This window comes from Puma concolor, chromosome A1, assembly GCF_028749965.1.
Source record: "Puma concolor isolate L17-30 chromosome A1, mPumCon1.1.hap2, whole genome shotgun sequence".
In the NCBI taxonomy this organism is placed as follows: domain Eukaryota; kingdom Metazoa; phylum Chordata; class Mammalia; order Carnivora; family Felidae; genus Puma; species Puma concolor.
In genome coordinates, this window is record NC_141667.1 from 153,880,048 (window position 1) to 153,906,964 (window position 26,917).

Below are 26,917 nucleotides of genomic sequence, written 5' to 3' on the forward strand. Positions count from 1 at the left end.
AAACTTACCGATGATATACACAGTTAACCCATATTTTGTATGTTATATGTATTATACACTGCATTCTTACAATAAAGTGACAAAAGAGATCATTATTAAGAAAATTGCAAGGAAAATACATTACAGTAAAGTACTGCATTTGTCAAAAAAAAATCTTCGTATAAGTGGACAAACAGTTCAAATTCATGTGTTCAATGCTCAACTGTAAGAGCAAATAAAATCCAGTAATATATCAACAGAAGAAGACGTTTATTCCATGGCAAGAAGACGTTTATTCCAGGGAGGCAAGGCCGGTTCAATATTCAAAAATCAATAAACATAACCCACAATATTAAGAGTCGCAAGAAAATTCATGTGATTAATGGAAACAAAAACACGTAACATTGGACAAAATTCAATAACCACCCATGATAAAAACTCCAGAGAAACAGGAATTGAGGAGGTTTCTCAAGTGGATAAAGAGAATTTACAAAAATCCCTCAGCTAACATACCAAATGGTGAAAGACTGAATGCTTTCTCTCTAAGATTGGGAACAAGGACATCTGCTCTCATCAGTGCTTTTCAACAACATGATCAGAGTCCTCACCAGCTGAATGAAGCAAGAAAAGGATATAAAGGCATATAATTGGAAAGAAATAAAAGTTTTTATTTGCAGATAGCATGATGGTTTACATAGAAAATCTAGAGGACTCTATTTAAAAACAAACCAACAAAAATCTCTCCTTAAACAATGTGTCAATCCAGCAAGGTCACAGAATACAAAATCAACATACAAAAAAACCAACTGCATTTCTTTTTGTTGTTGTTGTTAAGTTTATTTATTTATTTTGGGACAGAGAAAGCCTGTGCACATGAGCAGGGGAGAGTGGCAGAGAGAGGGAGAGACAATCCCAAGCAGGCTCCACAATGTCAGTGCCGAGCCTGATACAGGGCTTGAACTCATTACCCTGTGATCATGACCTGACCCAAAATCAAGACACTTAACTGTCTGAGCCACTCAGGCTCCCTTCCACTGCATGTCTTATACTAGAAATCAAAATTAAAAAAAAAAAAATAGTATCATTTATAATTGCTCAAAAAGTGAAGTACTTAGGTATGAATTTAACAAAACGTACACAGCTACTTACAAGCTAAGGAGCACACAGCACTAATGAAAGAAATCAAAGAAGTAAGTAAATGGAGGGGTGCCCACTGGCTCAGTTGGGGAAGTGTGCACCTCTTGATCTCGAGGTCGTGAGTTCTAGTCCCACACTGGCTACAGAGATTACTTTAAAAAAATAAAAATAAAAAAATCTTAAAAAAAAAAAGAGAGAGAGAGAAAGAAATAAGTAAATGGAGAGGCATCCCACATTCACAGACAGAATGACTCAGATGGGTGAAAATGTCAATGCTCCCCAAATGGATATACAGGCTAAACAAAATTCCTATCGAAATCTCTGTAAGACTCTTTGTAGACATGGACAAGATTATTCTAAAATTTACAAAGAAATTTTACAAAGGGACTAAAACAGCTGAAGTAATTTCTGAAAACAATACAATGGGAGGAATCAAGGCCGCCACTTCCAAGACTTAGAAAATAGCCGCAGTAATCAAAGCTGTGCGGTATCAGTAGAGACAGACCTAGGTCAATGAAACAGAGTAAAGAACCCAGGAACAGACCTATAGAAATATGCTCAACAGAGTTTTTGCTTTTTTTACAGAGAGAGAAAGCGTCAGTGTGTGCACGAAAGGGCTGGGGCGGAAAGAGAGACAGAGAATCTTAAGCAGGCTCCACACCCAGCATGGATGTGGGGATAGATCTCAGGCCCTGGGATCATGACCTGAGCCACAATCAAAAGTCGGACGCTCAACCAACTGAGCCACCCAGGCGCCCCTCAAGTGATGTTTGACGAAGGAGCAAAAGCAATTCAATGAAGGGAAGAAAATCTTCCTTTTTAAAAAAAAAAAAAAAGTTTACTTCCTTATTTTGAGAGAGCACAGAGGAGGGCAGAGAGAGAGAGGGAGAGACAGAATTCCAAGCAGGCTCCATGCTGACAGCACAGATCCTGACGGAGGGCTCGATATCACGAACTGTGAGATCATGACCTGAGCCAGAGCCAAGAGTGAGATCCTAAACCCACTGAGCTACCCAGGTGCCCCGAAAACCTTTCCAACAAATGGGGCTGGAACCAGACATCCACTGGCACAAACAAATAAGCCACAACTAATGTGTCACACCTCATTTATAAGTTAGAGATCACGGGGGCGCCTGGATGGCTCAGGCGATTGAGTGTCCAGCTCAGGTCATGATCTCGTGGGTTTGTGAGATGGAGCACCACATTGGGCTCCACAGTGTGGAAACTGCTTGGGATTCTCTCTTCCTCTCTCTCTCTCTCTGCCCCTCCCCTGCTTTCTCTCTCTCTCTCTCAAAATAAAGAAACTTACATACATACATAAATAAATAAGCTAGAGATCATGGACTCAAATCCAACTGGATCACAGATCATGGATTAAACCAATCATAGACTTAAAATGGAAAATGTTTAACTATATAACTTTTAGGCAAAAATATAGGATGAAGTTTTTGAGATTGAAGACCAGGCAAAGAGTTCTTAGACTTTACACCAAAAGCATGATCCTTAAAAGGAAAAACTGACAATTTGGAGTAAATGAACATTAAAAACTTTTGGGCTTCAACTATACTTTAATAAAAAAAATAAAATAAAAATTAAATACAGTAAAATAAAATGGATGAAACCTTGGTTGGGGGCAGGGGGGAGGGGGTGGGAAGACCCTGTCAAAGGGAAGGAAAGTCAAGCTCCAGAATGAGAGGAAACATTTACAAAACACATATCCAACGAAGGTCAAATATCTGGGACATATAAGGAACTCTCAAAGTAAGAGAAAAATGCAAATGGTCCCATTAGAACATGAGCAAAAGTCGTGATGAAATATTCCATAGAAGATGACAGGATATTCAGAGGCCAGATCCGCACAGGAAAAGATGCCCAACATTATTAGCCCTCATGGAATGAAAATGTAAACCATAATGAGACATCACAGCACACCCATCAGAACAGCTTAAAAAAAAAAAAAAAACAGTGCAAACAGTAAACAGTGGCAGCAAGAATGTAGATTACTCACACACTGCTCATGGGAATGGGATGGCATAGAGTCCCTCCGGAAAACAAAACTAAATTCGCACTTAGCACACAACCCAGGGACTATATACCTGGGCATTTACCCCAGAGACACAAAGTGACGCTCACATAAAAACCTTACAAATATTTACAACAGCATTAGGCAGAATGGCCCAAACTAGAAAACAACCCAGAGGTTGTTCAACAAGTGCATGGGCAAAAAAATGTGGTGTATCTGGACCATGGAATTCCACTCAGAAATAAACAGTTCCTCAGACCGTGCCGACTGAACAGTCAACCCCCAAAGGCAGGGATCCGTCTATACAACGTTCGTGAAGTTGACAACATCTGTGGTTAGTGTGGCCAACGAGAGGACGGCGTGAAGGAGCCATGGATTTCACTATAAAAAGCAACAGGAAGGATGGTCGTGGTGACACAAATGTTCTGTATCATGTGTGTATCAACACCAGTGCGCTGGCTGTAGCCTCGGGCTGTGTTTTCACAAGACATTACCATTTAGCGTAAAGAGTACAAGGGATCTCTGATATTTCTCACAACTGCATGCGAAGGTAGTTACTCAAAGAAAAAAGGTAAACATTACATGCACCCACGTTCACAGCAGCATTATTCACGACAGCTGGACACAAACCAAGGGTCCACCAAAAATGAATAAACAACATGCATTATACACACACTATGGGATATTATCCAGCCTCAGAAAGGAAGTCCTGTCACAGGATACGGTATGGACGGACCCTGAAGTCCCTATACTACATGAAACAAGCCAGTCACAAAGGTGTAATTCTTATGCAAGCTAGTTAGGGTAGCTGAGTTCATAAAATAGAATGGTCATCTCTCTGGGGACACGGGGAGCTATTCCTGGAACCAGTGAGGAGTTTCAGTTTGGAAAGATGAGAAAGTTCTGGAGGTGGGCTGCATGACAGTGTGAATATGTGTATTACTAAACACTTAAAAACACTACAGTACATAAAAATAGTTAAGATGGTAAATTTTATGTAACATGTATTTTACTACAATTGAAACTAAGGGGCGCCTGGGGGGGGCTCAGTCGGTTAAGTGTCTGATTCTTAATTTCCACTCAGGTCATGATCTCACAGATTGTGAGTTCAAGCCACATGCACAGAGTCTGCTTGGGATTCTCTTTCTCTCACTCTGCCACTCCCTCCTTCACTCTCTCTCTCTCTCTCTCTCTCTCAAAATAAATAAACTTAAAAAAAATGTTAGAAAGACTGAGAAACAAAAACCTTCGTGATGAAGACTTTCACTGCACTGAGCAGAAACGATCTTCAGCAGAGTGATGAAACAGCACTGACTTACCAAAATCTGTCTCCTGTTTACTGGGGCCTTTACAGGAACGCAGAGAAATTCAAAGACGAATACCTTGGTTGGGGTACAGGAACGCAGAGAAATTCAAAGACGAATACCAAGGCTCATTAGATACTAAGGTCACAGCATCTCTGTGTGTCATACTGGCCAAAAGTCTCAATCTTTAATAAGAAACCTGAATTTTCCTTCCTTGGGCTCACACTTGTGCTCAGCAGCCACCACACTACATGGGAGATGCTGACACACGTGAACAGAGCCCACGAATGCAGCTCTTGGGGAAAGGAGGCGCCCCACCCCATGTGCCCGGTACCACGTACCCAGGCTTCAGGTTACGCAGGATGCATTGTGCTTAGGATTGCCGAGAACAACCTTGGGACGTGATTACTGTGTGTCTACCATCCTTCAGATGGCCCTCCATCTGTAAGGAATAATAACCAGACAAGGTCCACACCTTCTTGTCATGCACTTTCTCGTGCAACCAGACCAGGCTGTAATACCCAAGTCGCGTGCCAGCCAGCAGACATCATTAGAGAGAAACAAAGGGGGTGTGATGAGAAACTGTGGCCAGAGGCAATGGGGCTGGAAGGAAGTGCGTGAGACCCCCTATCGGACCAGCTTTCCATCCCACAGGGACTCCCAACAAGGGAAGCCTTGCATGGCCTTGTGCAGAATCACAACAGGGAAAAACGCCCAGGAAACTCTCCAACAACATGCCCGCTTGCGTACAGCACTGACATGATCTCTGCTTTTCCTCCATTTCCTAAATACAATCACTGTGGTTATCACTGCATAAGACAGTACCCTGTGAAGTATGAAAAGAGAGGTCTCCCTTTTTTCACAAGGGGGAAACCCTAACACACGGGGAAGGACATCTGTCTCCCACCATCACAGCTGGCGGGCAGAGATGGGGTTCTTCAAGGGCTGTCCACACATCACTCACCGGGGGCAGCTGCAGGGCGGTTACCTGCTGTGTATCCCTCAGACTTGCCTCCTGAAGAAGGGCAGGCTCTTGCAGAACTGAAAGAGAGGAAACGTGGATTCATAAATCTCAGGTCTCCTCTCCTCTGCAAGAGGAGGGCTGCAAGACGTCAAAGGGGTAAAGCACTTGTGAACCACAAGAATTTATGTCACCAATGAGAAGGCTTCAGGGGGGAATGCCTGGGTCATGTGCGCTCGGTCACTAGGGAGCTTTTTTGTATATAATATGTGATGTTTTTTAATAAAATTTTTTTAATGCTTATTTATTTTTGAGAGAGTTGCACAGTGTCAGCAGGAGAGGGACAGAGAGAGAGGGAGATATAGAATCTGAAGCAGGCTCCAGGCTCTGAGCTGTCAGCACAGAGCCCAATGCGGGACTCAAACCCACAAACCATGAGATCATGACCTGAGCCAAAGTTGGACGCCTGACCAACTGAGCCACCCAAGTGCCCCCAATTTTTAAACAATTTTTTAATGTTTATTTTTGGCAGAGAGAGAGAGGGAGAGGGTGAGAGAGAGAGAGAGAGAGAGAGAAAGAGAGAGAGAATGAGCGGGGGAGGGGCAGAGAGAGGGGGAGACACAAAATCCAAACCAGGCTCCAGGTTCTGAGCGGTCAGCACAGAGCCCAATGCAGGGCTTGAAGTCACAAACCATGAAATCATGACCTGAGTCGGAGTCAGACGCCTAACTGACTGAGCCACCCAGGTGCCCGTTTTTTAATTTTTTTTTTAAGAGAAAGAGTATGAGCAGGGAGGGGCAGAGGAGACAGAGAAAATCCCAAGGAGGCTCCATGCTCAGTGTAGAGCCCAACATGGGGCTCAAACCCATGACCCTGCGATCATGACCTGAACTGAAATCAAGAGTCAGATGCTCAGCTGACTGAGCTACCCAGGTGCCACTATTATTTTATTTTTTTAAATTTTAATTCCAGTATAGTACACATACAGCGTTATATTAGTTTCAGGTGGACAATACAGTAGGTTAGCAAATCTGTGTATTTACTCAGCTCATCAGGATAACTGTATGCTGCCATCAGGTAGCTCTGCAACTTTCCATGGGTTCAGGGATCTCAGCTTCAACCGCGATATGGGGGAAAATAAAGGTTAAAGCTCTACGGGGCTGTGGTGCCAGTAAGAGCTGCTAGTAATGAACATGATTGTAGACTCCACTATCATCTATAGATTTTTAAGTTCATAAATTGCAAAGCTGCATGAGGAAGCAGCTGTGAGGTACTCTTGGAAGAGCTACTGTCACATGAAAGTGCAAAGTGTGCGATTAGAGTCATCTCACCTGCCCTCAACTTGAGCTGCTGGGACCTCTGCTATATTCTCCTATGACGTCCCTCCTCTGGCTGGGACTTATTGCCTGCCTCAGGCTTCTGCTAGCCGGTGGGGGGCGGGGGGAGCCACGTACCTGGCAGGGAGTTGCTGTGTGAACCCGAGCTGTGTTTTAGAATGCGCTCCTTTTGGGGCATCTGGGTGGCTTAGTCGATTAAGTCTCCAACTCTCGATTTTGGCTCGGGTCACGATCTCGCAGTTTGTGAGTTTGAGCCTCACATCGGGCTCCGCACTGATGGTGTGGAGCCTGCTTGGGATTCTCTCTCTCCGAAAAATAAGTAAACTTTAAAAAAACAATATGCTCCTTTTACAGAGTGAGACTTGGAAAGCTGTACTACCATCTCCTGGTTGAGAGGAAATCCCAGAGGCTGACCCTAGGTCACGTGTTAAATCACTGCCAAAGCTAACACTGGAAGCCAGTGTCCCTCACCTTTCGGACCTGGGACACGAAGCTTTCGTCATGGCACAGGCAAGACACCTGTGCCAGTTTATCCTGTGGTGATGTCTGGCTGCCCCAGCTGTGGAAGCTCAGGATTGGAGTAGGGGGTGATTTAATATGCTCTCTTACCTGCTGCCTTCTGAGGGAGGGACTACAGCCCTGCCTTACATGTCCCCAGAAGAAATGAGTGCAGGGACACTATGCACATCCCTCTGCAGAGCTCTGTCTCCAAACAAAATCTAGCTTTTGAGGAAGACCTTCAAGATTAGCAACTACACTGGGGCGCCTGGGTGGCTCAGGTGGTCAAGTGTCAAACTCTGGATTTCTGCTCAGGTCATGAGCTCACGGTTGGGAGTTTAAGCTCTGAGTCAAGCTCCGTGCTGACTGTGCTGAGGCTGTCTGGCATTCTCTCTCTCACCCTCTCTCTGCCCCTCCCCTGCTCATGCTATCCCATTCTCACTCTCTAAATAAATAAATAAACTTAGGAAAACAAAAACAAACAAAAAAAAAAAACAACATAGGAACTGTATAGCTGCTACTGGAGGCTCATCCCCACAAGTCAATGATGAATTTTAAGGTCTTCCTGATAACTTACTCGCATCATGCCTACTCTGTCCATTTACTGTTGTCCGGGGAAATACTGGAGCTGACCTATCTGACCCAAAGCCCCTTGCAGCACCTGGCTCACCTGCCTGGGCTGGTGCAGCACCTGGATCTCCTATCCGCCCTCCTGAAGACCCTCCCAGGACACGACCCAGGCTGTGTGCACACACAAGGTTTATCTGGGAGAATATGTTCTGGGCTGAGTTGTGTCCCAATCCTAGTACCTCAGAATATGACTGCATTTAGAGAGATCTCTCAAGAGGTAATGAGTTAACGTGAGGTCACAAGGGTGGGCCCTGCTCCAACGACTCGTGTCCTTATAAATAGAGATTAGGACAACCGTTTGGAGATGCAGGGAGACCACAGTGATCAACAAGCCAAGGAAGGAGCTCACGGGAAAGCGAGCCTGCCTGCACCTTGGTTTAGAACATCTATCCCGCAGAACTCTGAGGATGTAAACCTGCATTGTTGGGCCTGCCCGGTACGATGCTTTGCCAAGCAATCCCTAGCAAACTAACACAAGGCCAGCGTGCCTGGACATCTGTACTAAAGTCAGATTAATTCCACCCAAAAAGAAACTTAATATGTTTTTTTTTTTTTAACTGAAAAGCTTATAAAGGATCACTTCTGTGAGTCACAGGAGTGCACTCCCGGCTTCCTATGGCATGTGTAACTACAGTACAACGTGGGGAGTCTGCCCACACCAACCTGCACCCCACAGGGGTCACTCCCCTCAACCACAACTTCCCATGGTGGTTACCGCGACCAAAAGTCAAGAAGGGCTCAGGGTCTCTGCTCTCAGCATTCTGTGGGTAAAGTCCTTTAATTCTCAAAAGACCCATATGGGTGATGATTATCCCCAAAGGGTGGGCCAGGAAACCAGGACTTGGAGAGTGCTCTCAGTCATAGCTAGAAGAGTCAAAGCCACCTGCCTCAAGCCACCACTGGCACTCTTTGTACAGATAGCCAAATAGGTCCAGGCGACATTCAGGCCTGAAAAACCCACCCTGTTCCCTCTGAAGCACTTGTAAATTTCTTTGCAGCTTCCTAACAAATCCGGAGAGCAGCTATTTCTTCGCTGGGGAAGGAGGTTCGGAGACACAAGATGTGGCTGTGCTCAGCCACCCACACAGGCGTCTCCCCAAACCAACCAAGTCTGGAGATGCACCCTCAAGAAGAGGAGATGGTGCGGCCTCAGACACCCACCCACAGCCCTCGTCGCTCTGTGTGGATTTACCACAGTGAAGGGGGCACACATCCTCAGGAGATCCTGACTGAATTGCTCTAGAGAAGGACCCAGACCATGGAAACAGTTCACGGCTCTTCAGGGGATGAGCAAGAAAAACCCAAGTCCAGAGCCAGAGGCACAGGGAGGGGTAACCCCACTGAGTACCTGGATCCCCACCGGGCTGGCCTGGGGTTCTGCTCGGGAGCCCAGGGCCCTGTGCTACGGCCGTGGGCTGGCTGTCCTGGCTCTTTGCAAGGTCGCTCTGGGCTTCTGCCGGCAGCCGCTCCGGCTCTCGGTCTGGAGGGCCTTCGCCATCATCAATCACCACGGGGTCTTCACAGTGCTTGAGCTGCAATCACAGAGAGGGTGCTCAGGGCGAGGTGGAGAGGTCCTGCTGACCATCTGCACAGTGACCGCCATAGGCTCCGCCAGGGCCCTGCATAGGACAGAACCATGCCCCAAAGCAGGACCCTCAAGGAATGGAACCTGCTTTCTTGGGAAACCAAACTCCAGTGTGAGCCTTGCTGAAGTGTGGGGCTCTACACAGAACTTCTCCGCAGCCAGGGGCCCCAAGGCACCCTCCCCACCAGTGCTGCCCAGCCCCGCTGTGTCCCACTGCTCACCCACTGCCAGGGCCGCCCAGGCTCCCGCTCCAGCGCCTCCACGGCCGCCACAGCCTGATCACCACTCTCGGGCTCCTGGGCCCGCACCCAGCCCTGGATCTCACGGGGCAGGATGGCCAGGAACTGCTCCAGCACCAGTCGCTCCAGGATCTGTTCCTTGGTGTGTCTGTCGGGCCTCAGCCAGCCCTGACACAGGTCCCAGAGGCGGCGCAGGGCCTCCCGGGGGCCCGCCGCCTCCTGGTAGCGAAAACGGCGGAAGAGGCGGCGGGAGGACTCGGGGCTGGGAAGCTCGCCCTGGGGGCTAGGGTTCTCTCCTGGTGGGCTCCTCATTTTCCTGGGCTCCTCGCTTTCTTTTGGAGCCAAGACTCGGGGACACAGGGCTGTGGGCATGATGGGATTTGATGGGGGTCAGCAGCAGAGGACGACCCTATTTCCAAACAGAAATCACTGGCTTCAATGTTCTGGTCTCCTGTGGCAGTTTTTGGGGGGCAGTGATGGGGAAAGTGACAAAACCCGCAGAGACCAGCCCGTGGGACAAGTCCTTGGACATGGGACAAGGGTCACTGTGGCTGGCCCTTGCACAAGGGGAGATAGGGAAGACCCCCCCCCCCCCAACACAAGAGCATCATGACAGGATTTCCCTAACGGGGCAGCCAAATGAGGCGGAGGATCTGGGAGAGAAGCGCTAGCATATCAACACATCACGGGCATTTCAGGCATCCAAGGAGCCCGACAGGGCCACATGCAGGGCAGAGATTGAATTGAGACTCTGTGGTACCTTCCGTGGCCAGGTCCTCCTGGACAGGACAAGTGAATAGGCCGCTATCTTGAGGCTTCGCAGCCAAAGTCCCCGTTCTTGCCCTTGAAACCTTTACAAAAGGAGCTGGAAAGACACAGACATGCCTGGGGTGCCTGGGAGGAGCCTTCAAAGAGGATCCGGGACCAGAAATCAGCCATGCTGGTGCCCAGGGCCAGCCATCGGTGCTGGATCTGGACTCACACAGAGCAAGAATTAATGGCACCCAGCAGAATCCAGGGGGATAAAGCACACCGCCCAGATGATGCCCATGCATAAGATGGGAAGAGTCAAAAGAGGTAGGTACATCCTGAGTGTAGAGCAGAAGGTAACTACGTATGTAAAAACATCAGTGCTTTCAGATCAGCCTCCACCCAACTTGCCCCCAAGTCTGGATGGCAAACTTTAGGATGTGTTTAAAGATGCACTGGCCTTCCATCGAGCCTCTACCCCACCCCCTTGTCCTCTTCAAACCATGATGAAGGCAACCGTGTACTGCTCACGGCCCTTCCTCCGTCAGAAGTGAGGTGGGGGCACTCTGGCGCAGTCACACCTGCACCTCCCCAGTGAACACACACAGGGCGACATCAGGGAGCAGTAACCCTGACTCTGCACTGTGGGACTCAAGGGAAGGGCGAATGGGGAAACATGAGGGCCTTGGACTCCAGTCTGCATAAGGCTCCAGCTCACTCCCATTTCACAGGAAGACCAGTGAGGCCAGGAGAGAGAACAAAGGCCACTGAGTGGCAATCAGAAACACTCCAGTCTCTGGACCCCCTTGCTCTGCAACATAGAAACCAATACAGAATGACACCAAAGTATTCCAAGTGTGTCTGGGTGTCCTCCCGCCTCCAGCACCTGGAATACAATCTCTCCTCCACCTGCCCCCACGTTCCCTGAGTTCAGCCAGCGCACACCTGCCGGGCCTCTATGTTTCTCAGACCTGCCCCTAGGCTTGGGCGGGGGCTCGGGCCCCACCTTCTACACTCTGTTCGCAGCGGGGCATCCCGCTCGGGGTCTGTGCGGATCATCCTAAGCAGACAGCCGGGTCTGCCTTTGCCACCCCGGGACCTGGCACCTGGCACGCAGGCGGCGCAGAAGGATGCCTGATGAATGAGCTAACTTAAGTCCCGGGGGCCTTCCCGGAGGGGGCGGGGCATGCCTGTAGCAGCTCTCGGAGGACAGAGCCCCATCAGCAGAAAGGAAGGAGGAGGGCACGCTAGGCCAGACAGAGAGGCAGGCTGTCCTCGTTCCCCGCCTACCCCAGGCGCGCCTCCAGCGTAACCCGCTCCAGGCTCCTCACCTTGCAGCCCGGACCTCCTTCCCCGAGTCTAACTCCAATCCCTCCTGCTGCTGCGGAAGTCTCCGGCAGCAGCTCCTCATCCTTCCAGCCCGGCCTCCCGGGCGTCCTTCCTGAGGCCGAGGGACTCTCTCCTTGGCTGGTCGAGCCCCCGTCTCCCGCTCATGCACGAAAACGCGGCTGAACTAGTGCAGCAAATGGAGGCGCCTGCAAAACAGCATTCGTGCAGCCTTACAGCCCCGCCCGCGGAGTCCCTGGCGCGGAGAGACCTGGGCTGCGGGCGGGGAGACCCGGGCGCGTGGGGAGGCCGGGGCGCGCGGAGAGACCTGGGCTGCGAGCGGGGAGACCCGGGCGCGCGGAGAGACCGCGACTGCAGGCGGGGAGGCCCGGGCTTGAGGGGCCGGTAGCGGGGAGCGCGCGGGAGGTCAGGGCGGAGGCGGAGGACGGGGCTGCGGGCTAGGAGGCGGGGGCGCGGGGAGGCCGGGGCCGGGAGCGGGGAGGCCGGGGCGCGCGCGGAGGCCGGGAGCGGGGCGCGGGGAGGCCGGGGCCGGGAGCAGGGCGCGGGGAGGCCAGGGCGCTCGGGAAGGCACCGGGCAGAGCGCGCGGGCCCCGCCGAGCCCCGGGCCGCACTCACCGCCGCGGCGCGTCCCCTTTGGCGGGCCGCGCTAGCCTGGCCGCCGCGGAGCCCGCCGGACGCGCAGGAAAGGAAAGGCCGGAGCCCTCCGGCTCCCTCCCCTGGGACACTTCCTGCTCCGCTCTAGGACTGGGGAGGTCTCCGCATCTCAGTGGTCGAGGTGTGCGCGGGGGGTGACATCCGACACCCCCCGGCCGGGCCCGGCCCGCGCGCCCCGCCCCGCTCCGCGCGCGCGCCCGCGCGCGCCCGCCGGGACACGGGCGTCCGGCCGGGGGCGTTGTGGGGCCCACCGCGCGGCTGCGGCCTGGACCACCCCGGTGTTGCGCTGGGGACGCGCCTGGGGGCGGGCCGGGGGCTGGCCGGGGGCCCGGGGACGCCGGGAAGGGCCGATCCCGATCCCGGAGCCGCGCCGGAATGTTGGAACTGGGAGGGGGCAGCGGAAGGAGGACTCTCCCGCGCGCCCTGGGCCACTGCATTCCCGGAGTCCGCCTGGGACCCTCCCGACCCAACCCCCCTGCAGCCGGAACCCCTCCCTCACGCCCAGCTCGCGGCCGCCGGGGACGCCAGGGCTGCAGAGACGGAGACCCCTCCTCCCCGTCGCAGCCCAATGCAGCCCGCGCTTTCCAGGGATGATTCACAGTTTGAGATAGGGCTGCCTGCTAAGGCCCTTCTGAGCATTAGGACAACCCTGGGGGATGCGCAAAGGGGCTGTGGGGAATCCCGGCCACGAGTGGCTGGTGGGGAATCCCGGCCACGAGTGGCTGATCGGGAAGCTCATTCCTCGCTTCAGCGGAGGGTACGGCTAGATGTGCATACTGTGCTGGGGAGAGAGGCGAAGGGTATTTGAAGTCAGGTAACAGTGAGGGGCGAGCAGGAATCAGGGCCGCCGGACCCCCAGACAGGGCCACTTGCCACTACCCTATGCTGAACATAGTCTGGTGGCTCAAAGGGGTCTTCCTGCACCCATCCCTAATCTTCCAGGCTCTGGAGCCTGGGAGAAGGCATGTCCAGGATCCCTGAGCAGACCCGATTCCCACCAGCCCTCTGCATCATCTGCTCCACACCGAAGTTGGACTTTCCCACAGAAGAGAAGGCAAAGAAAAGGTTCCATCTACCAGAGCGGCGCCTGACGACACAGAACCCATTTGCCTCAGATCCTGTTTGAAGGCCAAGCAGAAATGAAATCAGTTCCCCTGAAGAAAGTGGCCTGGCAGAACAAATGGGTAGAAAGTGGATGGACTGAGGAGAACCTGGATCCCTTAGCTGTGTTTTTCGCACTTCAGGGCCTGGGCACCTCTTGTTTCCTATAGACTGCAAATCATCACTCCTGACTAGTGCAGTTACTGGGATCCGCCATTTGTCAAATACCTGGATTCGACTTTAACAGGAGATGCACCAAAGTGAAGCAGTGAAGTTCTTTGTGAACAGTGAGTGTTCCCGCAAATGACAGATACATGCACGGCCACCCAGGTATCTTATGTGCAGCCACCCCCTTCAGGTTTTCCCTGGACTCATGGTTAGCAGGAATCAGGCACACTCAATTTCAGAAGCACCAGCCAGCAGCTTGGCCTGGACCAAGGCTAGCCCAGGTAGTTTGGGTTGAGGTGGTCATGCCCACACCCTCTGCTGGAGCTCCTAGCCCTGTGACTGGCTGGAGATGCTGCTGTGGAGTGCTGGGAATCTGTGCTCACAATTCTGCCTAGGGCCAGTGGCCCTGCGGCAGATAAAATGCAGAGCCTAGAGATGACTGTGTACAGCATCAGATCATTCCCTGCTGCCTACTCCATTTCCCTCCCCCAAACTGACACCTCCCTGTCACCTGTCTGCCCTTCACAGCTTAGAATATGCCCTCACTCTACATTTCACTCAGCCCCAGGGTTAGAGCCAGCCTCTGGGGTAAATCCTGCTTCATCAGTTCCTGACCAGGTGATCTCAGGCATGCTTAACCTTTCTATGCCTCAGTTTCTTCATCCAGGAAACAGATAAAGCTGTCTACCTCGTTGGGTGCGTGTTTGGGATCGTTCAGGCATTTAGCAAACTTACTGAGCACCTACTAGGCACTTCCAGCACTCAGGCACATCCATGCACACAACCAGCTCGTGGGGGTAGGGTGCAGGCAAGCACTTGGTGCAATCAGTAACGTGGCTGCTATGTTGGATCCGTGTTGCAGAAGTGGAGCAGTGTCAAGGCTCCATCGTGACTGTGATATCTGAGAGAGTCAGTCAAGCTCCAGCAGGGGTGAGAACAGGGTCCCCCGTGGAGGCCACCGTCACCACGGTGAGCTAAAGGAGTGGGGTGTCAGAGAGTGAGCAGGTAGGTGCATAGGCCTGGAAGCCATGGAAATGTCTTTTTTTTTTTTTTTTTTCTGCACCATACAGGACTGTGTCGGGGACCACAGCGTGAAGCACCATGGTATGAACCCTGCACATAGACTCTGCTCAAGGACCATTGGCCATCTTGCATCAGTGTGTATGTTTATTCCATTTATGTTACTGTTGCTGATTGATTGAAATACTTTCCATCTGCCACTAGTTCTTCCATCCTTGTGGTGGATGGAAAATCCTGGTTTCTGGAAACTTGAAGGGAAATCAGATAATAAATAAATGCCTCTGTGATATAACACTATTGGTGATAGATGCCATGAAAATAAAAATAAAATAAAATGAAACAAAATAAAATAAAACCCAGGTAAGGAGGAGCCTGCCAGGGCAGTCTAGAAGGACCTCCATGAGGTGACATTTGAACAGAGAGAGTGTGGAAGTTTCAACAGGTGCTCTGAACAAGCAGAACAGAGGTGTGTGGGGAAGAGCATTGCAGCAGAGAGAACTGCATGCAAAGGCTGTGAAGCAGGAGTTTTTTTCCCTCTGTGCACGCATGGTGAGAGAACAAGGAGCTGGAACAGAGTGACTGGATTTTACCTTCAGAAGTTTTCAGGAAGGGGCATGGCCTGATGGGACTTTCCTACTGTGATCATTGTATGCAACACATTGGAGGACACAGAGAGCAGGGGCTGAGTTAGAAGCCGCAGGGGAAAGAGGCAGCAGATAGTTGATCTGGCAAGCTGTGGCTGGGATCCCCCTGATGTGCTGTGGATGTTAGAGGAATGAGGAACGGTGTGGTTTGGGCCTGAACTGGGCAACTGAAGGGTTTGTCCAGGAAACAGTGAAGCAGGTTTCTGGAAAGGGCTTGGGAGGCAGTTGTGGAATTTTGGACTTGCTGGGTCTGAAATGCCCAAGAGACAAGTAGTGATGACCCTTGGGGGAGAACATGGAGGCTGGAGGTGGAAATGTGGAATCACAACAGCAGTGACCCTGGGATGGACAAGTATGGGTGGGTGCAGATGCTGCCTCTGGGAAGAGCAGGCAGAACTGGGCCAGGGCAGCTTCCAGATCAGGAAGAGAGTGGGGAGATGCAGAGGGGGAGGGGGAGAGGGAGGGAGAGGAAGGGAGGGGAAGAGGAGGGGGGAGGGAGGAGGAGAGGGAGGAAGGGGGAGGAGTAGGAGGAGAGGTGGAGGGGAGCAGGAAAGGGAGGAAGAGAGGAAGAAAGGGAGGAGTAGGAAAGGGAGGAGGAGGGGGAGGAGGAAAGGGAGGGGGAGGAGATGGAGGAGGAGAGGGGAAGGAGGAGGGAGGGGAGGAGATGGAGGAGGAGAGGGGAAGGAGGAGAGGGGGAGGGGAAGGAGGAGAGGGGGAGGGGGAGGAGGAAAGGGAGAAGGGGAGAAGGTGGGGGAGGAAGAAGGGAGGGGAAGGAGGAGAGGGAGGAGGGAGAGAAGGAAAGGGAGGAGGGAGAGAAGGAAGAAGGGAGGGGAAGGAGGAGGGGGAGGAGGAGGAAAGGGAGGAGGGGAGGAGATGGAGGAGGAGAGGGGAAGGAGGAGGGAGGGGAGGAAATGGGGGAGGAGAAAGGAAGGAGGAGGGAGGGGAGGAGGAGGAGGGAAGGGAAGGAGGAGAGGGAGAAGGGAGAAGGGGAGGAGGAGGGGGAGGAGGAAAGGGAGGAGGGGAGGAGATGGAGGGGAAGGAGGAAGGAGGGGAGGAGGAGGGGGAGGAGGAGGGAGGGGAAGAAGGAGAGGGAGGAGGGAGAGAAGGAAAGGGAGAAGGGGAGGAGGAGGGGGAGGAAGAAGGGAGGGGAAAGAGGAGAGAGAGGAGGGAGAGAAGGAAAGGGAGGAGGAGGGGGAGGAGGAAGGGAGGGGGGAGGAGAAGGAAAGGAAGGAGTGGAAGGAATGGAGGAGGAGAGAGGAAGGAGGAGGAAGGGGAGGAGGAGGGGGAGGAGGGAGGAGAGGAGGAAGAAAGGGAGAGGGGAGAAGGGAGAAGAGGAAAGGGAGGGGGGAAGAGGAGGAAGGGGAGGGGGAGGAGGAAAGGGAGAAGGTGAAGAGGAGGGGGAGGAGGGGAGGGGCTGGAGGAGAGAAAGGGAGGGAGGAGGAGGGGGAGCAGCTGCCCTGAGGTGGAGGGAAATTGGGCAGTGCTGAGCCTTGGAATCCCCCATAGGTGACTGAGGAATGGGGTAATTGCTGCTGGCAGATCACACCTCATGAGGAACTAACACCCTCCTAGGACTGGGTAGAGGGGCTGGGCAGGAGCCAGGGGCTGTGTGGGAGCAATCTCCAGCAGCAGGGAGGGGGCTGGGGTCCAGGGCCCAGGGGAGCTGCGAAGGGAGGAGGATAGGGAAGGTGGCCTCTGGTGACAGAGTGAGAATGTGTGGCTGTCTGGGAGTCCATGGTGGACACTGTCCAGTAAGATGAGAAGCAGGGTGTGATGGTATATTTTATGTGTCCACTTGGCTGGGCCAAGGTGCCCAGATTTTGATCAAACACTGGTTTACATTTGCTGTGAAGGTATTTCTAGATGAGATTAACCTTGAAATCAGGAAGCTTTGAGTAAACCTGGTTAGTCTCCCTCCATAATGTGGTTGAACCTCATCCAGCCTCCAGAGGCTCCAGAGCCAATCCCTTATCTCTAAATCTGTCAATCTGTACACTTATCCTAAATAGCTCTCTACATGTATACATATGTTAAATCTCTTTCTCTGCCCTGGGGCCCCTGGGTGTCCCTGTCCTTTGGGCTGCCCACTCTTGATTTCAGCTCAGGTCAGGATTCCAGGGTCCTGGGATCCAGCTGCCTCGAGGGCCCGTGCTGGGTGTGGAGACTGCCTGGGATTCTCTCTCACTTTTCCCTCTCCCTCTCCCCTTCTCCCCCATTCGTGTGTGCGTGCTCTCTATCTAATATATCTCCTAAATATCTTTATACATACATACCCTAAATGTCTCTCTGTGTACATACCCGACATATCCTAAATCCATACATATCCTAAATCCGTCTCTCTGTTTTCATTCTCCCCACCCCCCACCCCAACGCAAATGCTATTGGTCCCTGTCTTTGGAGAACCGCCCCCCCCACCCCACCCCACTGCTGACAGGGAGGAGAAGGAGGGTGTGGATGCCTGAGAGCAGGGAGGACTTGGTATTTCATGCTTGTGTTGCAGACTGGGACAGCTAATGGGATATAGCAAAAGACTTGACAGATGTTGCCAAACGCAGGAAGTAAACTGTGCACAGTGAAGTGTGATGTATACGGCTCTCCTAAAAACCCAGAGTCTGCACACAGAAGGGCAACACTTACGGGCACCCGGGGGGGCTCAGCCAGTTAAGTTCGCCTCAGGTCATGATCTCACAGTCCCTGTCTCTCTCCCCTGCCTCTCTCTCTCTCTCTCTCTCTCTCCCCTCTCCCCCAAATAAATAACATTGAAAATAAAGAAAAAGAAAGGCAACAATTATGCCTTCCCTTGGGGTTCGGGTCACGATTGCACAAAATATGCTTGTAGACCTGTAACAAATACAGGCATGTATGCTGCCTCCCATGTGGTCCTACACCAGCCACATCCACATTCCCTGGAAGCTTGTTAGAAATAGAACTCTCATGGGGTGCCTGGGTGGCTCTGTCGGTTAACCATCCACTTTGGCTCAGATCATGATCTCATGGTTTATGAGTTCGAGCCCAGCATCGGGCTCTGTGCTGACAGCTCAGAGCCTGGAACCTGCTTTGGATTCTGTGTCTCCCAATCTCTCTCTGCCCCTCCCCCACTCACGCTCTGTCTCTCAAAAATGAATAAATGTAAAAAAAAAAAAAAAATGAGACCTCAAACATTAGCTTTTGGGAGCTGTTTGTGAGCCTCGGGATGTTAATGCCAACATAGCCAGGTCACCAGGAGCCAGCCTGTAGTTTGACAAATTCAGATTAGCAGAAACAACCAGATTTCTGGGCTTGTGTCTTGAGGGATGATGCCCAGAGGAGGCTAGAGTGAGGCTTGATAAAAAAGGGGAAGAGAGTAGGTGATGGGCATTGAAAAGGGCATCTTTTGGGATGAGCACTGGGTGTTGTATGGAAACTAATTTGACAATAAATTTCATATAATAAAATAAAAGACAAAAAAAAGGGGGAAGAGAAAAGTCTTTTGTAAGGTTTGGTTCCAGCTGAAGGAAGGAGGAAGAGAAGGGTATCAGGGACACTGCAGTGTGGATGCCATTTAGAGGTGGGCTCAGGAGAGTGGGGGTAGCTAAGGGTCCTGGGCTCTTAGGAGAAGAGGATTGCTTAACGGTGGAGTCACAGCTAAGTATAGCAAGTAGATCTGGGACGTCTCAGGTAAGGAAGTAAGTTACACTGAGACAGGTGCACTGTGGCATTTCCCAGCCGCTGTAAGACCCTGGGGACCTGTGAGTCCGTGTTTCCTGGGGACACATAGCTTCTCTGGTGCGTCTGTCTTCCCTGCCCATCTGCTTCTTTCTTTTTTTAAAAAATTTTTTTTCTTTTAATGTTTATTCATTTTTGAGAGAGTGTGAGTGGGGGAAGGGCAGAGAGAAGGAGACACAGAATCCAAAGCAGGCTCCAGGCTCAGAGCTGTCAGCACAGAGCCTGATGCGGGGCTCAAACCCACAAGCCTCAAGATCATGACCTGAGACGAAGTCAGATGGTTAACCGACTAAGCCCCCCAGGTGTCCCTGCCTGTCTGCTTCTTAGTCCTCACTGATCTTCATGCTTTTCCTCCTAGACAGGTTTTGACTTTTTGAGCAGGTAAACACCGGTCACTGCAGTTCTTTGGATGTTTCCATTTATGTGTATTTGTGCTTTCTGACCTTCCTTTCTGCATGCTCAAGTCCTGATGGCCACTGAGGCTCAGGGAGAGGAAACTGGTCAAGGAGCCCATATTACGTTGTGTGTGAAAGAGAGAGATAGAAAGAGAAGGAGAAAGAAGAAAAGATACATTACACAGGTTACATTTGGCATCTGCTAGGCTTACCACCTGCATTTATCATCATGCTCACTGGAGTCCCAGGAAGCCTGAGCCCTAAACACCACATAAAGAGTTTGAAGTCTGTCCAGCAGAAAAGAAGGGCTCACTGCATGCTGGATCCCACATTCCGATGCATCCCACCACGTGTGTGTCCTGATCTCCTCTCAGAGCACAGACCCTGTCCTGTTCCCTCTATCTTTATACAGCCTGAACCCTGAGGTTCAGGGCTATAGTTTAAGTTCTATAACCCTGGTGTCCTTACCTTGGGTATTTTCTCTCAGTCCCAGGCACACAGAAGTCCAGTATCTGCCTCCTTGCCCTGTAATTATTTAACTGCTGGGAGGCATAGATAAGTTTCTCCATGCAAGAGCTGGTGATTCTACTCCTGCCTCACAGGGATCAGACACAAATTATTTTATATAAGTTCTCCAGCACACAGCCAGAGATACTGAAAAGTTTATTTTGAGAGAGAAATACAGAGAGAGAAACCCGAGCAGGCTCCACACTGTCAGCACAGAGCCTGATGCAGGGCTCGAAACCACGAACCTTGAGGTCATGAACTGAGCCGCCCAGGTGCCCCTGAATAGGTCCTTCTAATTCATCCTCTGCCATTAGTTGCATGGGAACCTTTCAACTGTTTTCAAGTTTGACATTTCAGTGTGTACCAGTTTACTCTTCTGCTGTTAAACACCTGGATCCATCTACATATTTTTGCCCCAGACATGAATTCTGTACTCCAAGTATTTCGGGAATTTCCTGATACTCTAGAGGCCCCTCCACTTTGCCAGCCTCTCTCCACCCCATTCCCTCATGCTCAATGTGCTTAGTGTGCAGGTAGGGGTGAAACAGGGTAGAATGGGTGGAAATGTGTCCCCCAGCAAGATATGTTTAAGTTGTAACCCTTGATTCCTGTGAATGTGACCTTATTTGGAAATAGGGTCTTCAAAGATGTAATCAAGTTCACACAGTTATATTGAACTAGAGTGAGCCCGAAATGTCATGATGCCTTGTAAGTAGGCCATGTTGGGTGCCTGGCTGGCTCAGTCGGTAGAGCACATAACTCTTGATCTCAAGATTGTGCATTCAAGCCCCATGTCAGGTGTAGAAATTACTTAAAAATAAAGTCTTAAAGGGGTGCCTGGGTGGCTCTCGGTTAAGCGTCCGACTTCAGCTCAGGTCATGATCTCACAGTTTGTGGGTTTGAGCCCTACATCGGGCTCTGTTCTGACAGCTCAGAGCCTGGAGCCTGCTTCCAAATCTGTATCTCCATTTCTCTCTGCCCCTCCCCCGCTCACACTCTGTCTCTTTGTCCCTCTGTCAAAAAAAAAAAAGTTAAAAAAGTGTTAGGAAAAAAGTAAGTAAGGCCATGTGAAGACAGACACACAGAAAGAAAGCCATGTGACACCAGGGGCAGAGGTTGGAGTGATGTGTTTACAAGGCGAGGAACAGCATCGATTGTTGGTAATCACCAGAAGTGAGAAGACAAGGAACTATCCCTCCGTTCATAGCATGGCCTGGCTGGTGCCTTGATTTCAGGCTGGCCTCCAGGACTCTTGCTGTTTCAGGGCACCCAATTTATTATTGTTATTTTTTAAAGTTTATTCATTTCCAAGTGAAAAAGATGGAGTCCAAACAGGGGAGGGGCAGAGAGAGAGGGAGACAGAATCTGAAGCAGGCTCCAGGCTCTGAGCTGCCCACACAGAGCCCAGTGCAGGGGTAGAACTCACGAATCATGAGATCATGACCTGAACCGAATTCAGATGCCTAACCGACTGAGCCACCCAGGCACCCCTAAATTTTTTTGTTTCTTTACTTTTGAGAGAGAGAGAGAACGAGAGAACGTTAGGGGGGAGGGGCAGAGAGAGAGGAAGACACAGAACCTGAAGCAGGCTCCAGGCTCTGAGCTGTCAGCACAGAACCTGACACGGGGCCCAAACCCACGAACCTTGAGATCATGACCTGAGCTGAAACGTAGGAGGGAAGGGTACCTGGGAGGCTAACACAAAGGTGAAGGGTCTTGAAAACACTTGCTGTTTGGGTAGAACCACATGACAAACCTGGAGGTGAGGTCAGACGTCCACAACCACCAGGCAACCACCAGGCTCACACACGGTGGGTATCACTGCCGGTCGGTGTTTCTCATGCTTCTTTTTGCCTGCATTCTAGAGAAGGCACATGCCTCATGAATCATGCTGATAATATCTATTCCATGTTGCTAGAAGAAGGATGGGCTGTTGTAGGCAAAGATTTTCCCCCCGACCCAACTCCTCTCAGGCTTCCCTGAGCATTTTTTCAACTTAGACCTGGCTTTGGGGGTCCATGTTCATCTGTACTGTCCAGTTTTAACAACTATCCTGCTGAGTCTGGTGGCCCTGGAGATGCCTGATCAGATATCCTTCAGGTGCTGTCAGATCACCCTGGCTTGCCTTCTGCAGGAGTCCCTTTAGGTCATGTTGGCTTAGCCAGAATCCCCCTTTGCTCCTAATGTTTCCTCTTAGTAATTTTCTATCCGCTCACTCCCACCATGCTCCTTGGCTATAAATTCCCACTTTTCCTTGTTGTATTCAGAGTGGAGTCCAATTTCTCTGCCCCACTGCAAGACCCGACTGCCTCCCTACATGTATCCCAATAGTCCCTTGAATAGATTGCCTTACGGTGTTTTAACAAGTGTCATTTTTTTTTTCTTTAAACACTGGCACAAGCTGTAATGGGTCTTTTAATATAACGGGGTGTTGATGAAGGGTTCTCATAAGGCTAAGAGGATCTTGACAGGTATCAGACTTCAGTTAGCATTTTGGCAAAGCCCTGGAAAGAGAAGTGTGGGTTGCTGGCTCTCTGGCATGGCAAGAAAGTAGATAATTGTCAGTACAGGAATTGAAGGCTGGAAAGACCTCTGCTCCATAATGGTTACTGAATCCAGCATTCACTGAAGAGGGCCCTTGTATGCCTCAGCCACCAACAGGTTGTGGAAAGACAGTGTCAGGTAAAAGTTCTCTCCCAGATCTGTGGGATGTCTGGGAACCAAAAACTCTTCAGCTTGTAGTAATATTTTGCTTGAGAAAGAGCATATTAAAGCCTGCATTGTGAGCTTTGGAAATTGGGAAGGTCTGTCTCCTAAATCTTACCCAGAATAAGAGCTAGAATTCTAAACCTGTGAGGTAGGTAGGTCCCAGATCTGATCACACCACTGGCCTTCACGGGGACTCCCCAGCCGTGGCAGGAGGGACACTAGTGGGTCTTAACAAATGGGACAGGTGCACCACGTGTAACTAGATGTGAAGGGCTGCCTTCCTGTATGGCTTCCATGATCCAGGTTTCCAGCTCTGGAAGTAGGTAGTTTAAATGTTTCTTACTTTACAAATTCTCATGTGGAAGGTTAGAATTTACTTGTATCCTGGGATGCCTAGGTGATTCAGTGGGTTGGGTGGCCAGCTTCAACTTTCACTTGAACTTCAGCTCAGGTCATGATGAGCCCCAGGTCGGGTTCTGTGGTGACAGCTCAGAGCCTGGAGTCTGCTTTCGATTTGTCTCCTCTCTCTGCCCCTCCCCTGCTCATGCTCTGTCTCTCTCAGAAATAAATAAAAACATAAAAAAAAAAACCCAAATTACTCGTATCCTTGGCATCTCTCTTTCACACACACACAGACCTGCATGTCTCATAACCAGTTATTATTTACTCCGACTGTTTAATATTTCTTTTAAAAAGTTATTTTTTTTTTTAATTTGCTACTTTTACTAACAGTTAATACTATGATAAATGCTTATACATTATCCAAGTATCAAACATCTGAATTGTTGAAACTGAGGCCTAGAAAAGTTAAGGATCTCCCCCTCTCCCCCCAAGGGCATTCGAGGAATTTCTGGGGACGAAAATTTCAATTTCCGGGCTATTTTATGGGACCGCTTCCTGGTCTGTCTAGAATTCCAGAACCTTTCCCCGGTTTCCAGCTGGACCTGCTATGACCTTCTCCTGTGCCCTCTCCAATTGGACGTCTGGCCTCGCGGAGTTCCTCGTATTCTCCACCACCCCCATCAAAGCCGGTGGCCCCCTCCGGGGCTCTGGGAGTCTCCTGTAGTCAGCACTTTGGCGCAAGGCCACGCGCCTCTCTGACTTTCCAGGGCCTCTGCTGCGGAACACCGGGTGGGCTGGCCCAGGGCAGGGTCGGTGCACCTTGTCTGGGAAGGCAAGGGTCCGGGAGGTGGGAGCACCCGCCAAGTCTGTGGGGCCCGCGCGGGTGACTCCGGCACATGGCTGGACCCTGCAGCCTCCCGCCACCGTCTGTCGTCATCAGTCACCAGCTTTGGTAAGAAGGGCTCGCTCAGGCTCTCGCGCCCTTCAACGGGCAGAATTGGGAGTGTCAGCAGCTCCTGCCCACCACCCCGGACAGATGAGAGGGAGAGGCTTCGGGATCCGGTATTTATATCCAGATGGTCGGGCGGGTGTTTGAAACCCGAAAGGAACCATTTCAGTCCTGCCATTTCTAGGGCGGGAGGTTGTTTAAATAAATGTTAACAGCGGGGCGCCTGGGTGGCTCAGTCGGTTAAGCGTTGACTTTGGCTCAGGTCATGATCTCAGTTTGTGAGTTCGAGCCCCGCCTGGGCTCTGCGCTGAAGGCTCTCAGCCTGGAACCTGCTTTGGATTCAGATTCTGTGTCTCTTTCTCTCTCTGCCCCTCCACCACTTGTGCGCTCTCTCTCTCTCTCAAAAATAAATAAATGTAAAAAATAAATAAACAAACGTTAACAGCGAATAATTGTCCTAGGACATGTCCTTTGAAAAGGAAGCTAGACTGCCCCCCGCGTCTGGATTGTTCCCACCTACGGTTGACGACGAATTAAAGCAGTAACAGCTAGAGCGGAAGCGGGGCTCATGCGCGGGCTCGTGCGCGGCGGCAGGTGCGCGCCCAGCAGATGCAGCACCCTCGCGAGTGAAAAGTTAGTAAACTCATGAGTGCAGAACCACCGCCAGAGGGGGATCGCCTCCGGGTATGAACTTACGTCTCCATTTACTGCAACTCCTCACCGGGTTCTATTTGATTTGGAGGCAATGCGGCTTTCCCTTTCGTTCCTCTTCCAGAAACGTCCCCAAACCCTGTACTAAGACTTTTTGGAATCTTCCTTCTTACTGGGGGACTTTTGGAAGGATCCATGAGTTTGGCGGGGGGGAGGGGCGGGTACTGCCGGCCCGCTGAATGTCGAAGAGCCTTTCTCTACACGTGGAGCCTCGCAACAAATCCTCCCAACTGGTCTTAGACTGGTGTTTCCTTTATGAGTTGTGCGTGGCTTACAGTAGCGGGTCAACGCCAGTGTTACTGTTATATATATATATATATACATATATATATATATATATATATATGTATATATATGTGTGTGTATATATATGTGTGTGTGTATATATATATATATATATATATACACACACATATATATATATTTTTTAACTGAAAAAACTAGTGGAGATTAGATGTCATTGCCCTAGTTTTGGAAATAAGACTATGGTATTTCTGAGATAGGGTTTTTGTTTTTTCAAACTCTGCAAGAAGGAAGAATGAGGGGAGCGTCCAGCAGCCAGAAATCACTGGTTACTTCACCACTGTTCTTATCTCCGCAATTTCATGGATTGTTTCAGAGAAGAAAAGGAGACATCTCCCCACCAGAAATAGTTTGGGGATCGCCTGCCCATCTGGGGAAGTCCTCAAAAGAAAACACACAAAGTACTTTGGAAAAGCTATTGAGGTACCCATTTTGAAACCCAATCTCAAGCAACCACAGTTAAGGTGGAATACGCATTTAAAAAGCCAGGCAAATATACATTTGAAAGAGGAGTTAGAGGAGTCTGGGTTTTATTCAGAACAGCAAAAAGAAGCAGGACTGTGGAGGGAAGAAAATGTAAGGAATTTTCTTGTGTGTTTCAACTTTTAGGACAAGCACAGTGCTGATGATAGAACTCTGTGTCAGGGTATTCTCTGAAATTTGTTCTTCTTTTACACATACATACAAATGCAATGTTAAATGTGTTTCTTTGGCTTTCCATTTAAGAAAGCATGAAAGGGGGGCTCCTGGGTGTCTCAGTTGTTATGCGTCTGACTTTGTCATGATCTCAGGGGTTCATGAGTTTGAGCCCCCACACTGGGCTCTGCTGACAGTACTGACGCTACTGACAGTAGGGGTCTGCTTGGGATTCTCTCTTTCTCTCTGCCCCTCCCCTACCTGTGTACTCTCTCAAAATAAATAAATAAACTTAAAAAAAAAAAACACACCAGAATGTTTTTAAAAAAGTGTGAAAGACAGTAACCATATGAGACCCTGAGTTTTTTTGTTTTTGTTTTTGTTTTTGAGACACTGGTATCCTGTATAATGAAAATGAAAATGCTGATTCCTGATGCCTCCTCAAACCTTCCCAATAGGAAGTACTGGGAGAGGGCCTTCCCACCTACATTTTAGCACCATACCATCAGTATTTCTTAAAATGCATATATCCCCAAGGACTTACTTATTTTGTAGCTGGAGATTTGTAGTTTTAGGCCACATTCCCCCATTTCACCCCCCCCCCATTGTATTTTAATATGGAACAAAATGCAAGTTCCCCAGGCTGGGAGGGACTATGAAGCCTGAAGCATCATTCTCTGGCAGAACCTCCTCCTGGGATTTAGGAGTCGTGGAATGCTGTACCCCCTTGCTGGGGAAGAAGGGAAGGCAGATGTGCACGCTGGTACCCACAGTAGTGGAGTGGGCTTTAATGTAAGAGCTCCCTGCACAATGCTGGATGGTTTATTAGCAACCTTGCAATCTTCTTTTTTTTTTTTTTTATTTGTATTTAATTTATTTTTTTAATTTACATCCAAGTTAGTTAGCATACAGTGCAACAATGATTTCAGTAGATTTCTTAATGCCCCTTACCCATTTAGCCCATCTCCCCTCCCACAATCCCTCCAGTAACCCTCTGTTTGTTCTCCATATTTAAGAGTCTCTTCTGGGGGCGCCTGGGTGGCTCAGTCGGTTAAGCGGCCGACTTCGGCTCAGGTCATGATCTCATGGTCCGTGAGTTCGAGCTCCACATCGGGCTCTGTGCTGACAGCTCAGAGCCTGGAGCCTGTTTCAGATTCTGTGTCTCCCTCTCTCTGACCCTTCCCTGTTCATGCTTTGTCTCTGTTTCAAAAATAAATAAATGTTAAAAAAAAAAATTAAAAAAAAAGTCTCTTCTGTTTTGTCCCCCTCCCTGGTTTCATATT

The 26,917-nt window shown here is 50.3% G+C and overlaps 2 protein-coding genes across 13 annotated transcripts in view; one reads left to right on the forward strand and one right to left on the reverse strand.

Moving 5' to 3' along the window:
- The window catches only part of ZNF496 (zinc finger protein 496), a 37,302-nt gene extending 24,689 nt beyond the window's left edge, over window positions 1-12,613 (reverse strand). For 2 of the 9 annotated variants that reach the window (XM_086707453.1, XM_086707443.1), the window contains exons 1-5: window positions 11,775-11,893; window positions 10,454-10,665; window positions 9,676-10,055; window positions 9,218-9,401; window positions 5,432-5,484 (exon numbers count right to left, since the gene is read on the reverse strand). In XM_086707453.1, coding sequence (XP_086563579.1) covers window positions 5,432-5,484; window positions 9,218-9,401; window positions 9,676-10,055; window positions 10,454-10,665; window positions 11,775-11,854 — 909 coding nt within the window. In that variant the 5' untranslated portion in view covers window positions 11,855-11,893. Of the gene's footprint in view, window positions 1-4,458; window positions 4,522-5,407; window positions 5,485-9,217; window positions 9,402-9,675; window positions 10,103-10,453; window positions 10,666-11,774; window positions 11,904-12,405 lie in introns of those variants that run through there. The other 7 variants (XM_086707437.1, XM_025920227.2, XM_086707466.1 and 4 more) reach the window with 6 other exon arrangements.
- Window positions 12,614-13,143: 530 nt separating this feature from the next.
- LOC147584573 (uncharacterized) lies at window positions 13,144-25,075 on the forward strand. 4 transcript variants are annotated; one of them, XM_086707495.1, is made up of 5 exons: window positions 13,144-13,832; window positions 14,576-14,682; window positions 14,784-14,874; window positions 23,632-24,097; window positions 24,446-25,075. In XM_086707495.1, the coding sequence occupies exons 1-4, from the start codon at window positions 13,796-13,798 to the stop codon at window positions 23,757-23,759; spliced, it is 363 nt and encodes a 120-aa protein (XP_086563621.1). In that variant the 5' UTR covers window positions 13,144-13,795; the 3' UTR covers window positions 23,760-24,097; window positions 24,446-25,075. The 4 variants fall into 4 exon arrangements, 2 of the variants coding, with proteins under 2 accessions (XP_086563621.1, XP_086563615.1); XM_086707489.1 differs by lacking the exon at window positions 24,446-25,075 and having other exon boundaries at window positions 14,784-14,870; window positions 23,528-24,435; XR_015251425.1 differs by lacking the exons at window positions 14,576-14,682; window positions 23,632-24,097 and having other exon boundaries at window positions 24,446-25,008.
- The last annotated feature ends 1,842 nt before the right edge of the window (window positions 25,076-26,917 follow it).

What these genes read in the sequence shown, in the direction of transcription:
- LOC147584573 (XM_086707489.1), top strand. Translation starts at nt 13,796, where the DNA reads ATGCACCAAAGTGAAGCAGTGAAGTTCTTTGTGAACA. An exon ending in TGGAGGCCACCGTCACCACG is followed by an intron (nt 14,683 to 14,783) that starts GTGAGCTAAAGG and finishes TGCACCATACAG; the next exon opens with GACTGTGTCGGGGACCACAG. An exon ending in CCATTGGCCATCTTGCATCA is followed by an intron (nt 14,871 to 23,527) that starts GTGTGTATGTTT and finishes TCTCCCCCCAAG; the next exon opens with GGCATTCGAGGAATTTCTGG.